The sequence below is a fragment of the Eucyclogobius newberryi genome, unplaced genomic scaffold (assembly GCF_026437365.1).
Source record: "Eucyclogobius newberryi isolate DKJ021-1_F unplaced genomic scaffold, fEucNew1.0.hap1 SCAF_49, whole genome shotgun sequence".
Classification (NCBI taxonomy): Eukaryota; Metazoa; Chordata; class Actinopteri; order Gobiiformes; family Gobiidae; genus Eucyclogobius; species Eucyclogobius newberryi.
The window spans coordinates 336,791-351,582 of record NW_027316156.1 but is presented as its reverse complement, the minus strand read 5'-3'; the positions used below and the strand labels follow the sequence as shown (position 1 = coordinate 351,582).

The following is a 14,792-nucleotide window of genomic DNA, read 5'->3' as shown; positions in this document are numbered from 1 at the left end:
CGGGATAAATGCTTGTTTACCCGCTGAGCTGAGGAGCTAGCCGCGTTAGCCGCGTTAGCCTCCACTGTCACAACAATCATGCCACAACTTCATTTTTTTTGGATTCTTTTGGATTTTTATGGATGTTTTAGACACTTCCGTGTGTTCAGTTCTGCTGTATAGGGCTCTTTAGGTGGTTTTCGGCTGTGGGGAGCCGTCAGGGGCCCTTCTGTTGGGCTAAAGGGGCTCGGTTAGCAGCGGCGGGGCTCAGAGGCGCGTGAAGCCGCGCTTTGGAGCTCCGCGTTTGGGGCTTTTTTACACCGAGCTCCGGGAAAGTGCTCCCCGCCGCAGAGTGCACGGCTCCGGGCGGCAGCGCGGGGCTGTCACCGCTTACCTTCGAGGAAAAGGCTTCTGTTTTGGGCCATGATTCAGTCCATGAGCAGCGGCTATTGGTGGCGGCGGCGAAGTGAGCGGCACAGACTGACGGCGCGGCGGAAGTGCGGCCCTGGCGTCAACACGGACACTTCCGCCGCCTCTGACAACGTGAAAGAATCTATATTAAAAGAGTCATATGATGTTCTTTTCAGGTGCTAAGTATTCAATTATAGCACAAGAAGATCCGCTTTTTACATTTTGTCCATTTTAAAACACAATATTGATCTAAAACGGCTGAATAAAAGAAACAGAGGTCTTCATCATGACGTTTCACGTAACAAACAGTGGATTGTTATTATTTATCTCTTTTCATGATTGAAAAGTGGCTACGTGACATGAACCTTGTCATTCTAAGACTTCATTTTTCAGATAATCACAGTAAGTACAGGACGTGGGCGGGGATAGGGGGTAGATGAAAACAAGACTTTAAATACAACTGTGAGTGAACTAATAATGACGAAACACTGTTGTAAACAAGACCATCAAAGTATTTTTAAAAATGAAATATGTCCCTTTGACACATGATCCCAGAAGCTTTGTTGCTGGGGTCTTTTGGCCCCTGGTAGGGTCTTTAAGCTCCTGGTAGGGTCTTTAGGCCCCTGGTAGGGTCTTTAAGCTCCTGGTAGGGTCTTTAGGCCCCTGGTAGGGTCTTTAAGCTCCTGGTAGGGTCTTTAGGCCCCTGGTAGGGTCTTTAAGCTCCTGGTAGGGTCTTTAGGCCCCTGGTAGGGTCTTTAAGCTCCTGGTAGGGTCTTTAGGCCCCTGGTAGGGCCTCTCAAGGCAAACAAGTCCTAGCTGACGGGTCAGACCAAGAGCGGTTCAGAAGCCCCTTCTCAACAGAGAAACATCAAGCCCAGTTACGTTGCCCCATCCTGGGGCCCGGCCTGGGGTGCTTGACAGCGAGCGTCTGGTGCCCGGGCCTTTCCACTCAGGGCCCGGCCAGACACAGCCCGAACGAGTGACTTGGGGCCGTCCTCCTGAGGGCCCACCACCCGCAGGAGGATCCATAAGGGGCCAGTGCAGAGAGATCTGGGCACCAGTCGACGGCAGGGGCCTCGACGACCAGATCTCCGGACACAGAGACTAACTCTGGGGACATGTCCCTCGCTGGGGGGAGGAGCCTGAGCTTGAGCAGGAGGTGGAGCCTCACCTCCAGCACAGTTGTGTCGGCGAACAGCAGTGCAGAGGACACGGCCTTCTCTGAGTCTCTGTTGTTCTACTGGGGGACTTCAACGCCCACGTGGACAATGACAGTGACACCTGGAGAGGGGAGGAGCCCCGATCTGGACCCGAGCGGTCAGTTATTGGACTTCTGTGTCACGGATCGTCCAGAATGAACACCAGGTTCAAGTGGAAGGTCCATCAGGTCACGTGGCACCAGGACACAGGAGGTCAATGATCCACTTTGTTGTCGTGTCATCTGACCTCTGACCTCTGACCCCGTGTCTTGGACACTCGGGTGAAGAGAGGGGCGGAGCTGTAGAGCACCACCTGGTGGTGAGTTGGATCCTCTGGCGGAGGAGGAAGCCGGACCGACTTGGCCCAAGTGCATTGTGGGAGTCTGTTGGGAACGTCTTGTGGAGTCTCTGTCAGGAGGGTCTTCACCTCACACCTCCAGGAGAGCTCCTCCCATGTCCCGGGGGACGCTGGGGACATTGAGTCTGAGTGGACCATGTTTTCTGTTGATGCGGCTGCTCACATGGTCCGGTGCCTGTCGCGGTGGCAACACCCGAACCCGGTGGTGGACACCAGAAGTAAGGGATGTGGTCAGGCTGAGTAAGGAGGTCTACAGGCCACTCTGGCTTGTGGGTCTCCTGAGGTCATCGACAGGTATCGGCGGGTCAGGAGTACCGCAGCTCGTGCTGTCGCGGAGGCAAAAACCCGGGGCTGGGAGGAGTTTGGGGAGGAGTTTGGGGAGGAGTTTGGGGAGGAGTTTGGGGAGGAGTTTGGGGAGGCCATGGAGGAGAACTATCGGTCGGCCCCAAAGAAATTCTGTCAAACCGTCCGGTGCCTCAGGAGGAGGAAGCAGTGCTTCACCAACACTGTTTACGGTGCAGGTGGAGACCTGCTGACCTCTGACCTCTGACCTGGACTGAGGATGTGGTCGGACGGTGGAAGGACTTTGAGGATCTCTTTAATCCCACTGTCATGTCTTCTGAAGAGGAAGCAGAGACTGAGGACTCAGAGACTCGTCCATCACCCGAGCTGAAGTCACTGAGGTTGTTGGCTCCTCAGTGGCTCCTCAGTGGCTCCTCAGTGGCTCCTCAGTGGCTCCTCGGTGGCTCCTCAGTGGCTCCTCAGTGGCTCCGGGATGAGATCCTGAGGACCTAAAGTCTCCGGATGTTGTAGGACTGTCTCCGACACCTCTCTAGAACAGGGCGTGGCGGTCGGGGACAGTGTCTCTGTTCAAGATGGGGAAGCAGAGGGTGTGTCCCACCTACAGAGGGATCACACTCCGGGGTGTCCTTTGGGGGGTGCTCCGGGAGTACGGCCCTTTGCTCAGGGCTGTCCCTGTCTGACAGGAGCAGGAGCTGTGGTCACTGCAGTAAGTCAGACCTGTTCCCAGTGAGGGACTCCTCAGGGCTGCGCTTTGTCACTGGTTCTGTTTATAGTTTTTATGGACAGAATTTCTAGGTGTAGTCAGAGGGTGTGGTCAGGGGTCAGAGGGCGTCCGGTTTGGGGACCACAGGATCTCATCTCTGCTGTTTGCAGACGATGTTGTCCTGACGGCTTCATCAAACCTGCAGCTGCACTGGGACGGTTTGGGTGGAGGAGTTCAAGTATCTGGTGTTTCCTGTCACACCTCCAGGAGCACAGAGGTGGGCGTGGCAGTGATCCCCTAAAACTAACAACACATGTCACTCATTTAAAGCCTCATGTGTCAATCACGTGTCCAAATATGAGAAACCAAAAGGAGTTTTGTTCATAGTTTTCTCACGACCTCCTGCTCCATATTCAGAGTTTAGAACAGTTTTATGACTTTAGATCAAACTTAGAGTTAGCCTTGCCTCCCCGGGGGAGACCTAGGACACGCTGGAGGGACCATGTCTCTCTGGCCCGGGAACACCTCGGGATCCCCCCGGAGGAGCTGGAGGAAGTGTCTGGGGAGGAGGAAGTCTGGGAGTCCCTGCTCAGACTGCTGCCCCCGCGACCCGGCCCCGGATGTATTTTTCTGATTCTGATTGTGGTGTATGTAGTAGCAGTGCGCCGCCACCAGAGGGCGCTGTTTACATGAGTTTTCTGTGAAACATGTTTCATCTGAGACAAACGTCATAAACCATCAAAATAAAACATGTCACAACAACTTATTCACACAAAGATCATTTGCACTATTAATCATTTCATCGACAATGCCTTCATCTAAAGCAGGTCTAAAGCAGGTCTAAACCAGGTCTAAACCAGGTCTAAACCAGGTCCAAACCAGGTCTTAACCAGGACTAAACCAGGTCTAAACCAGGTCTAAACCAGGTCCAAACCAGGTCTTAACCAGGACTAAACCAGGTCTAAACCAGGTCTAAAGCAGGTCTTAACCAGGTCTAAACCAGGTCTTAACCAGGACTAAACCAGGTCTAAAGCAGGTCTAAACCAGGTCCAAACCAGGTCTAAACCAGGTCTAAAGCAGGTCTAAAGCAGGTCTAAACCAGGTCTAAACCAGGTCTTAACCAGGACTAAACCAGGTCTAAAGCAGGTCTAAACCAGGTCCAAACCAGGTCTTAACCAGGTCTAAAGCAGGTCTAAACCAGGTCTAAACCAGGTCTTAACCAGGACTAAACCAGGTCTAAACCAGGTCTAAAGCAGGTCTAAACCAGGTCTAAAGCAGGTCTAAACCAGGTCTAAACCAGGTCTAAACCAGGACTAAACCAGGTCCAAACCAGGTCTTAACCAGGACTAAACCAGGTCTAAAGCAGGTCTAAACCAGGTCCAAACCAGGTCTTAACCAGGTCTAAAGCAGGTCTAAACCAGGTCTAAACCAGGTCTTAACCAGGACTAAACCAGGTCTAAACCAGGTCTAAAGCAGGTCTAAACCAGGTCTAAAGCAGGTCTAAACCAGGTCTAAACCAGGTCTAAACCAGGACTAAACCAGGTCCAAACCAGGTCTTAACCAGGACTAAACCAGGTCTAAACCAGGACTAAACCAGGTCTAAACCAGGACTAAACCAGGTCTAAACCAGGACTAAACCAGGTCTAAACCAGGTCTAAAGCAGGTCTAAACCAGGTCTAAAGCAGGTCTAAACCAGGTCTAAACCAGGTCTAAACCAGGTCTTAACCAGGACTAAACCAGGTCTAAACCAGGTCTAAACCAGGTCCAAACCAGGTCTAAACCAGGTCTAAACCAGGTCTTAACCAGGACTAAACCAGGTCTAAACCAGGTCTAAACCAGGTCTAAACCAGGTCTAAACCAGGACTAAAGCAGGTCTAAAGCAGGTCTTAACCAGGTCTAAACCAGGTCTTAACCAGGACTAAACCAGGTCTAAAGCAGGTCTTAACCAGGACTAAAGCAGGTCTAAACCAGGTCTAAAGCAGGACTAAACCAGGTCTAAAGCAGGTCTAAAGCAGGGCTAAACCAGGTCTAAACCAGGTCTTAACCAGGACTAAACCAGGTCTAAAGCAGGTCTTAACCAGGACTAAAGCAGGTCTAAAGCAGGTCTAAAGCAGGTCTAAACCAGGTCTAAACCAGGTCTAAAGCAGGACTAAAGCAGGTCTTAACCAGAACTAAACCAGGTCTAAAGCAGGTCTAAACCAGGTCTAAACCAGGTCTAAACCAGGTCTAAAGCAGGTCTAAACCAGGTCTAAACCAGGTCTACACCAGGTCTAAACCAGGTCTTAACCAGGACTAAACCAGGTCTAAACCAGGTCTAAACCAGGTCCAAACCAGGTCTTAACCAGGACTAAACCAGGTCTAAACCAGGTCTAAACCAGGTCCAAACCAGGTCTTAACCAGGACTAAACCAGGTCTAAACCAGGTCTAAACCAGGTCTTAACCAGGACTAAACCAGGTCTAAACCAGGTCTAAACCAGGTCTTAACCAGGACTAAACCAGGTCTAAAGCAGGTCTAAAGCAGGTCTAAACCAGGTCTAAACCAGGTCTAAACCAGGTCTTAACCAGGACTAAACCAGGTCTAAAGCAGGTCTAAACCAGGTCTAAACCAGGTCTAAACCAGGTCTAAAGCAGGTCTAAACCAGGTCTAAACCAGGTCTACACCAGGTCTAAACCAGGTCTTAACCAGGACTAAACCAGGTCTAAACCAGGTCTAAACCAGGTCCAAACCAGGTCTTAACCAGGACTAAACCAGGTCTAAACCAGGTCTAAACCAGGTCCAAACCAGGTCTTAACCAGGACTAAACCAGGTCTAAACCAGGTCTAAACCAGGTCTTAACCAGGACTAAACCAGGTCTAAACCAGGTCTAAACCAGGTCTTAACCAGGACTAAACCAGGTCTAAAGCAGGTCTAAAGCAGGTCTAAACCAGGTCTAAACCAGGTCTAAACCAGGTCTTAACCAGGACTAAACCAGGTCTAAACCAGGTCTAAACCAGGTCCAAACCAGGTCTTAACCAGGACTAAACCAGGTCTAAACCAGGTCTAAACCAGGTCCAAACCAGGTCTTAACCAGGACTAAACCAGGTCTAAACCAGGTCTAAACCAGGTCTTAACCAGGACTAAACCAGGTCTAAACCAGGTCTAAACCAGGTCTTAACCAGGACTAAACCAGGTCTAAAGCAGGTCTAAAGCAGGTCTTAACCAGGTCTAAACCAGGTCTTAACCAGGACTAAACCAGGTCTAAAGCAGGTCTAAACCAGGTCTAAAGCAGGTCTAAAGCAGGACTAAACCAGGTCTAAACCAGGTCTAAAGCAGGTCTAAAGCAGGTCTAAACCAGGTCTAAACCAGGTCTAAACCAGGTCTAAACCAGGTCTAAACCAGGTCTAAACCAGGTCTTAACCAGGACTAAACCAGGTCTAAACCAGGTCTAAACCAGGTCCAAACCAGGTCTTAACCAGGACTAAACCAGGTCTTAACCAGGACTAAACCAGGTCTAAACCAGGTCTAAACCAGGTCTTAACCAGGACTAAACCAGGTCTAAAGCAGGTCTAAACCAGGTCCAAACCAGGTCTTAACCAGGTCTAAAGCAGGTCTAAACCAGGTCTAAAGCAGGTCTAAAGCAGGTCTAAACCAGGTCTAAACCAGGTCTTAACCAGGACTAAACCAGGTCTAAAGCAGGTCTAAACCAGGTCCAAACCAGGTCTTAACCAGGTCTAAAGCAGGTCTAAAGCAGGTCTAAAGCAGGTCTAAACCAGGTCTAAACCAGGTCTAAAGCAGGTCTAAACCAGGTCTAAACCAGGTCTAAACCAGGTCTTAACCAGGACTAAACCAGGTCTAAAGCAGGTCTTAACCAGGTCTAAACCAGGTCTTAACCAGGTCTAAACCAGGTCTAAAGCAGGTCTAAACCAGGTCTAAACCAGGACTAAACCAGGTCTAAACCAGGTCTAAACCAGGTCTAAACCAGGTCTAAACCAGGACTAAACCAGGTCTAAACCAGGTCTAAACCAGGACTTAACCTGGACTAAACCAGGTCTAAATCACGACTAAATCAGGACTAAATCAGGACTAAACCAGGACTAAACCAGGTCTAAAGCAGGTCTAAACCAGGTCCAAACCAGGTCTTAACCAGGTCTAAAGCAGGTCTAAAGCAGGTCTAAAGCAGGTCTAAACCTGGTCTAAAGCAGGTCTTAACCAGGACTGAACCAGGAGTCTGTTCAGCTGCTGTCTCCGGTGAGAGAAGGTTTAATTTTAGCTCTGTGTTCACGATGGTCTCTCAGTGACAGAAAAAGGCTGGACCTGGACTTGACCTGGGGCAGGTCCCTTCAGAGCGCAAACATGGGTCTGTTGGGGACAGTTAAGTTCTCTTCTTTGTCTGTTTGTGTTTGAGGAAGGACTTTGTCAAAGCTGGAAGAAGAAATCTACACAATCAGGTGAGATCAAACTCTTTTTCAACACAAACTGTTGTGGAGATTTTGTAGAGAAGAAGTGTCGTTAAGACCTGGTTTAGACCTGGTTTAGTCCTGGTGTAGACCTGGTTTAGTCCTGGTTTAGTCCTGGTTCAGACCTGGTTTAGACCTGGTTTAGACCTGGTTTAGACCTGGTTTAGTCCTGGTTTGGACCATGTTTAGTCCTGGTTTAGACCTGGTTTAGTCCAGGTTAAGTCCTGGTTTAGTCCTGGTTTAGACCTGGTTTAGACCTGGTTTAGATCTGGTTTAGACCTGGTTTAGACCTGGTTTAGACCTGGTTTAGTCCTGGTTTAGACCTGGTTTAGTCCTGGTTTAGTCCTGGTTTAGACCTGGTTTAGACCTGGTTTAGTCCTGGTTTAGACCTGGTTTGGACCTGGTTTAGTCCTGGTTCAGACCTGGTTAAGTCCTGGTTTAGTCCTGGTTTAGACCTGGTTAAGTCCTGGTTTAGTCCAGGTTTAGTCCTGGTTTAGACCTGGTTTAGTCCTGGTTTAGTCCTGGTTTAGACCTGGTTTAGTCCTGGTTTAGACCTGGTTTAGTCCTGGTTTAGTCCTGGTTTAGTCCTGGTTTAGACCTGGTTTAGTCCTGGTTTAGTCCTGGTTTAGACCTGGTTTAGTCCTGGTTTAGTCCAGGTTTAGTCCAGGTTTAGTCCTGGTTTAGACCTGGTTTAGTCCTGGTTTAGACCTGGTTTAGACCTGGTTTAGACCTGGTTTAGTCCTGGTTTGGACCATGTTTAGTCCTGGTTTAGACCTGGTTTAGTCCAGGTTAAGTCCTGGTTAAGTCCTGGTTTTGACCATGTTTAGTCCTGGTTTAGACCTGGTTTAGTCCAGGTTTAGTCCTGGTTTAGACCTGGTTTAGTCCTGGTTTAGTCCAGGTTTAGTCCAGGTTTAGTCCTGGTTTAGACCTGGTTTAGTCCTGGTTTAGTCCTGGTTTAGTCCTGGTTTAGACCTGGTTTAGACCTGGTTTAGTCCTGGTTTAGACCTGGTTTAGAGCTGGTTTAGACCTGGTTTGGACCTGGTTTAGGCCTGGTTTAGTCCAGGTTTAGTTCAGGTTTAGTCCTGGTTTAGACCTGGTTTAGTCCTGGTTTAGTCCTGGTTTAGTCCAGGTTTAGTCCAGGTTTAGTCCTGGTTAAGACCTGGTTTAGACCTGGTTTAGACCTGGTTTAGACCTGGTTTAGAGCTGGTTTAGTCCTGGTTTAGTCCTGGTTTAGTCCAGGTTTAGTCCAGGTTTAGTCCTGGTTAAGACCTGGTTTAGTCCTGGTTTAGACCTGGTTTAGACCTGGTTTAGACCTGGTTTAGTCCTGGTTTAGTCCTGGTTTAGTCCTGGTTTAGTCCTGGTTTAGACCTGGTTTAGACCTGGTTTAGTCCTGGTTTGGACCTGGTTTAGACCTGATTTAGTCCTGGTTTGGACCTGGTTTAGACCTGGTTTAGTCCTGGTTTTGACCTGGTTTAGTCCTGGTTTAGTCCTGGTTTAGTCCTGGTTTGACCTGGTTTAGACCTGGTTTAGTCCTGGTTTAGACCTGGTTTAGACCTGGTTTAGTCCTGGTTTTGACCTGGTTTAGTCCTGGTTTAGTCCTGGTTTAGACCTGGTTTAGACCTGGTTTAGTCCTGGTTTAGTCCTGGTTTGACCTGGTTTAGACCTGGTTTAGTCCTGGTTTAGTCCTGGTTTAGACCTGGTTTAGACCTGGTTTGGACCTGATTTAGTCCTGGTTTAGTCCTGGTTTAGACCTGGTTTAGACCTGGTTTAGACCTGGTTTGGACCTGGTTTGGTTTAGACCTGGTTTAGACCTGGTTTAGTCCTGGTTTAGTCCTGGTTTAGACCTGGTTCAGACCTGGTTTGGTTTAGTCCTGGTTTAGTCCTGGTTTAGACCTGGTTTAGACCTGGTTTAGACCTGGTTTGGACCTGGTTTGGTTTAGACCTGGTTTAGTCCTGGTTTAGTCCTGGTTTAGTCCTGGTTTAGTCCTGGTTTGGACCTGGTTTAGACCTGGTTTAGAGCTGGTTTAGACCTGGTTTAGACCTGGTTTAGTCCTGGTTTAGTCCAGGTTTAGTCCAGGTTTAGTCCTGGTTTAGACCTGGTTTAGTCCTGGTTTAGACCTGGTTTAGACCTGGTTTGGACCTGGTTTAGGCCTGGTTTAGTCCAGGTTTAGTTCAGGTTTAGTCCTGGTTTAGACCTGGTTTAGTCCTGGTTTAGACCTGGTTTAGAGCTGGTTTAGTCCTGGTTTAGTCCTGGTTTAGTCCTGGTTTAGACCTGGTTTGGACCTGGTTTAGACCTGGTTTAGTCCTGGTTTAGTCCTGGTTTAGTCCTGGTTTAGACCTGGTTTAGACCTGGTTTAGACCTGGTTTAGACCTGGTTTAGACCTGGTTTAGTCCTGGTTTAGACCTGGTTTAGCCCTGGTTTAGTCCTGGTTTAGTCCTGGTTTAGTCCTGGTTTAGTCCTGGTTTAGACCTGGTTTAGACCTGGTTTAGTCCTGGTTTGGACCTGGTTTAGACCTGATTTAGTCCTAGTTTGGACCTGGTTTAGTCCTGGTTTGACCTGGTTTAGACCTGGTTTAGTCCTGGTTTAGACCTGGTTTAGACCTGGTTTAGTCCTGGTTTTGACCTGGTTTAGACCTGGTTTAGTCCTGGTTTAGTCCTGGTTTAGTCCTGGTTTAGACCTGGTTTAGTCCTGGTTTAGTCCTGGTTTTGACCTGGTTTAGTCCTGGTTTAGTCCTGGTTTAGTCCTGGTTTAGACCTGGTTCAGACCTGGTTTGGTTTAGTCCTGGTTTAGTCCTGGTTTAGACCTGGTTTAGACCTGGTTTAGACCTGGTTTGGACCTGGTTTGGTTTAGACCTGGTTTAGTCCTGGTTTGGACCTGGTTTAGACCTGGTTTAGAGCTGGTTTAGACCTGGTTTAGACCTGGTTTAGAGCTGGTTTAGTCCTGGTTTAGTCCTGGTTTAGTCCAGGTTTAGTCCAGGTTTAGTCCTGGTTAAGACCTGGTTTAGACCTGGTTTAGACCTGGTTTAGACCTGGTTTAGTCCTGGTTTAGTCCTGGTTTAGTCCTGGTTTAGTCCTGGTTTAGACCTGGTTTAGACCTGGTTTAGTCCTTGTTTGGACCTGGTTTAGACCTGATTTAGTCCTGGTTTGGACCTGGTTTAGACCTGGTTTAGTCCTGGTTTTGACCTGGTTTAGTCCAGGTTTAGTCCTGGTTTAGTCCTGGTTTGACCTGGTTTAGACCTGGTTTAGTCCTGGTTTAGACCTGGTTTAGACCTGGTTTAGTCCTGGTTTTGACCTGGTTTAGTCCTGGTTTAGTCCTGGTTTAGACCTGGTTTAGACCTGGTTTAGTCCTGGTTTAGTCCTGGTTTGACCTGGTTTAGACCTGGTTTAGTCCTGGTTTAGTCCTGGTTTAGACCTGGTTTAGACCTGGTTTGGACCTGATTTAGTCCTGGTTTAGTCCTGGTTTAGACCTGGTTTAGACCTGGTTTAGACCTGGTTTGGACCTGGTTTGGTTTAGACCTGGTTTAGACCTGGTTTAGTCCTGGTTTAGACCTGGTTCAGACCTGGTTTGGTTTAGTCCTGGTTTAGTCCTGGTTTAGACCTGGTTTAGACCTGGTTTAGACCTGGTTTGGACCTGGTTTGGTTTAGACCTGGTTTAGTCCTGGTTTAGTCCTGGTTTAGTCCTGGTTTAGTCCTGGTTTAGTCCAGGTTTAGTCCAGGTTTAGTCCTGGTTTAGACCTGGTTTAGTCCTGGTTTAGACCTGGTTTAGACCTGGTTTGGACCTGGTTTAGGCCTGGTTTAGTCCAGGTTTAGTTCAGGTTTAGTCCTGGTTTAGACCTGGTTTAGTCCTGGTTTAGACCTGGTTTAGAGCTGGTTTAGTCCTGGTTTAGTCCTGGTTTAGTCCTGGTTTAGACCTGGTTTGGACCTGGTTTAGACCTGGTTTAGTCCTGGTTTAGTCCTGGTTTAGTCCTGGTTTAGACCTGGTTTAGACCTGGTTTAGACCTGGTTTAGACCTGGTTTAGTCCTGGTTTAGACCTGGTTTAGTCCTGGTTTAGTCCTGGTTTAGTCCTGGTTTAGTCCTGGTTTAGACCTGGTTTAGACCTGGTTTAGTCCTGGTTTGGACCTGGTTTAGACCTGATTTAGTCCTAGTTTGGACCTGGTTTAGTCCTGGTTTGACCTGGTTTAGACCTGGTTTAGTCCTGGTTTAGACCTGGTTTAGTCCTGGTTTAGACCTGGTTTTGACCTGGTTTAGACCTGGTTTAGTCCTGGTTTAGTCCTGGTTTAGTCCTGGATTAGACCTGGTTTAGTCCTGGTTTAGTCCTGGTTTTGACCTGGTTTAGTCCTGGTTTAGTCCTGGTTTAGTCCTGGTTTAGACCTGGTTTAGTCCTGGTTTAGTCCTGGTTTGACCTGGTTTAGACCTGGTTTAGTCCTGGTTTAGTCCTGGTTTAGACCTGGTTTAGACCTGGTTTGGACCTGATTTAGTCCTGGTTTAGTCCTGGTTTAGACCTGGTTTAGACCTGGTTTAGTCCTGGTTTAGACCTGTTTTAGACCTGGTTTAGATCTGGTTTAGACCTGGTTTAGACCTGGTTTAGACCTGGTTTAGTCCTGGTTTAGACCTGGTTTAGTCCTGGTTTAGTCCTGGTTTAGACCTGGTTTAGACCTGGTTTAGTCCTGGTTTTGACCTGGTTTAGTCCTGGTTTAGTCCTGGTTTAGTCCTGGTTTAGACCTGGTTTAGTCCTGGTTTAGTCCTGGTTTAGACCTGGTTTAGAGCTGGTTTAGTCCTGGTTTAGTCCTGGTTTAGTCCTGGTTTAGTCCAGGTTTAGTCCAGGTTTAGTCCTGGTTTAGACCTGGTTTAGACCTGGTTTAGACCTGGTTTAGACCTGGTTTAGACCTGGTTTAGTCCTGGTTTAGACCTGGTTTAGTCCTGGTTTAGTCCTGGTTTAGTCCTGGTTTAGTCCTGGTTTAGACCTGGTTTAGACCTGGTTTAGTCCTGGTTTGGACCTGGTTTAGACCTGATTTAGTCCTAGTTTGGACCTGGTTTAGTCCTGGTTTGACCTGGTTTAGACCTGGTTTAGTCCTGGTTTAGACCTGGTTTAGACCTGGTTTAGTCCTGGTTTAGTCCTGGTTTAGTCCTGGTTTAGACCTGGTTTGGTCCTGGTTTAGTCCTGGTTTTGACCTGGTTTAGTCCTGGTTTAGTCCTGGTTTAGTCCTGGTTTAGACCTGGTTTAGTCCTGGTTTAGTCCTGGTTTGACCTGGTTTAGACCTGGTTTAGTCCTGGTTTAGTCCTGGTTTAGACCTGGTTTAGACCTGGTTTGGACCTGATTTAGTCCTGGTTTAGTCCTGGTTTAGACCTGGTTTAGACCTGGTTTAGTCCTGGTTTAGACCTGGTTTAGTCCTGGTTTAGTCCTGGTTTAGACCTGGTTTAGACCTGGTTTAGTCCTGGTTTAGACCTGGTTAAGTCCTGGTTTAGTCCTGATTTAGACCTGGTTTAGTCCTGCTTTAGTCCTGGTTTAGTCCTGATTTATTCCTGATTTAGTCGTGATTTAGACCTGGTTTAGTCCAGGTTAAGTCCTGGTTTAGTCCTGGTTTAGACCTGGTTTAGACCTGGTTAAGTCCTGGTTTAGACCTGGTTTAGACCTGGTTTAGTCCTGCTTTAGTCCTGGTTTAGTCCTGGTTTAGACCTGGTTTAGTCCTGGTTTAGTCCTGGTTTAGACCTGGTTTAGTCCTGGTTTAGTCCTGGTTTAGTCCTGGTTTAGTCCTGGTTTAGACCTTGTTTAGACCTGGTTTAGTCCTGGTTTAGACCTGGTTTAGACCTTGTTTAGACCTGGTTTAGTCCTGGTTTAGACCTGGTTTAGACCTGGTTTAGACCTGGTTTAGTCCTGGTTTGGACCATGTTTAGTCCTGGTTTAGACCTGGTTTAGTCCTGGTTTAGTCCTGGTTTAGACCTGGTTTAGTCCTGGTTTAGTCCTGGTTTAGACCTGGTTAAGTCCTGGTTTAGTCCAGGTTTAGTCCTGGTTTAGACCTGGTTTAGTCCTGGTTTAGTCCTGGTTTAGACCTGGTTTAGTCCTGGTTTAGACCTGGTTTAGTCCTGGTTTAGTCCTGGTTTAGACCTGGTTTAGTCCTGGTTTAGTCCAGGTTTAGTCCAGGTTTAGTCCTGGTTTAGACCTGGTTTAGTCCTGGTTTAGACCTGGTTTAGTCCAGGTTAAGTCCTGGTTAAGTCCTGGTTTAGACCTGGTTTAGACCTGGTTTAGTCCTGCTTTAGTCCTGGTTTAGTCCTGGTTTAGACCTGGTTTAGTCCTGGTTTAGTCCTGGTTTAGTCCTGGTTTAGTCCTGGTTTAGACCTTGTTTAGTCCTGGTTTAGTCCTGGTTTAGTCCTGGTTTAGACCTGGTTTAGACCTGGTTTAGTCCTGGTTTTGACCATGTTTAGTCCTGGTTTAGACCTGGTTTAGTCCAGGTTTAGTCCTGGTTTAGACCTGGTTTAGACCTGGTTTAGTCCAGGTTTAGTCCTGGTTTAGACCTGGTTTAGTCCTGGTTTAGACCTGGTTTAGACCTGGTTTAGAGCTGGTTTAGTCCTGGTTTAGTCCTGGTTTAGTCCAGGTTTAGTCCAGGTTTAGTCCTGGTTTAGACCTGGTTTAGACCTGGTTTAGACCTGGTTTAGACCTGGTTTAGTCCTGGTTTGGACCTGGTTTAGACCTGGTTTAGACCTGGTTTAGACCTGGTTTAGACCTGGTTTAGTCCTGGTTTAGACCTGGTTTAGTCCTGGTTTAGTCCTGGTTTAGTCCTGGTTTAGTCCTGGTTTAGACCTGGTTTAGACCTGGTTTAGTCCTGGTTTGGACCTGGTTTAGACCTGATTTAGTCCTGGTTTGGACCTGGTTTAGTCCTGGTTTGACCTGGTTTAGACCTGGTTTAGTCCTGGTTTAGACCTGGTTTAGACCTGGTTTAGTCCTGGTTTGGACCTGGTTTAGACCTGATTTAGTCCTGGTTTAGACCTGGTTTAGTCCTGGTTTGGACCTGGTTTAGACCTGATTTAGTCCTGGTTTGGACCTGGTTTAGTCCTGGTTTGACCTGGTTTAGACCTGGTTTAGTCCTGGTTTTGACCTGGTTTAGTCCTGGTTTAGTCCTGGTTTAATCCTGGTTTAGTCCTGGTTTAGTCCTGGTTTAGACCTGGTTTAGTCCTGGTTTGGACCTGATTTAGTCCTGGTTTAGTCCTGGTTTAGACCTGGTTTAGACCTGGTTTAGACCTGGTTTGGACCTGGTTTGGTTTAGACCTGGTTTAGAACTGGTTTAGACCTGGTTTAGACCTGGTTTAGTCCTGGTTTAGACCTGGTTCAGACCTGGTTTGGTTTAGTCCTGGTTTAGTCCTGGTTTAGACCTGGTTTAGACCTGGTTTGGACCTGGTTTGGAC

At 47.9% G+C, this 14,792-nt stretch overlaps 1 protein-coding gene across 1 annotated transcript in view; it reads right to left on the bottom strand.

The window, feature by feature from the left end:
• Positions 1–507, bottom strand: part of LOC140380584 (sentrin-specific protease 6-like) — a 60,422-nt gene extending 59,915 nt beyond the window's left edge. The window contains exon 1 of the mRNA XM_072464451.1: positions 374–507. Within this exon, the coding sequence (XP_072320552.1) occupies positions 374–404 (31 nt within the window). The 5' untranslated portion in view covers positions 405–507. The remainder of the gene's footprint in view (positions 1–373) is intronic.
• Positions 508–14,792: the final 14,285 nt, after the last annotated feature.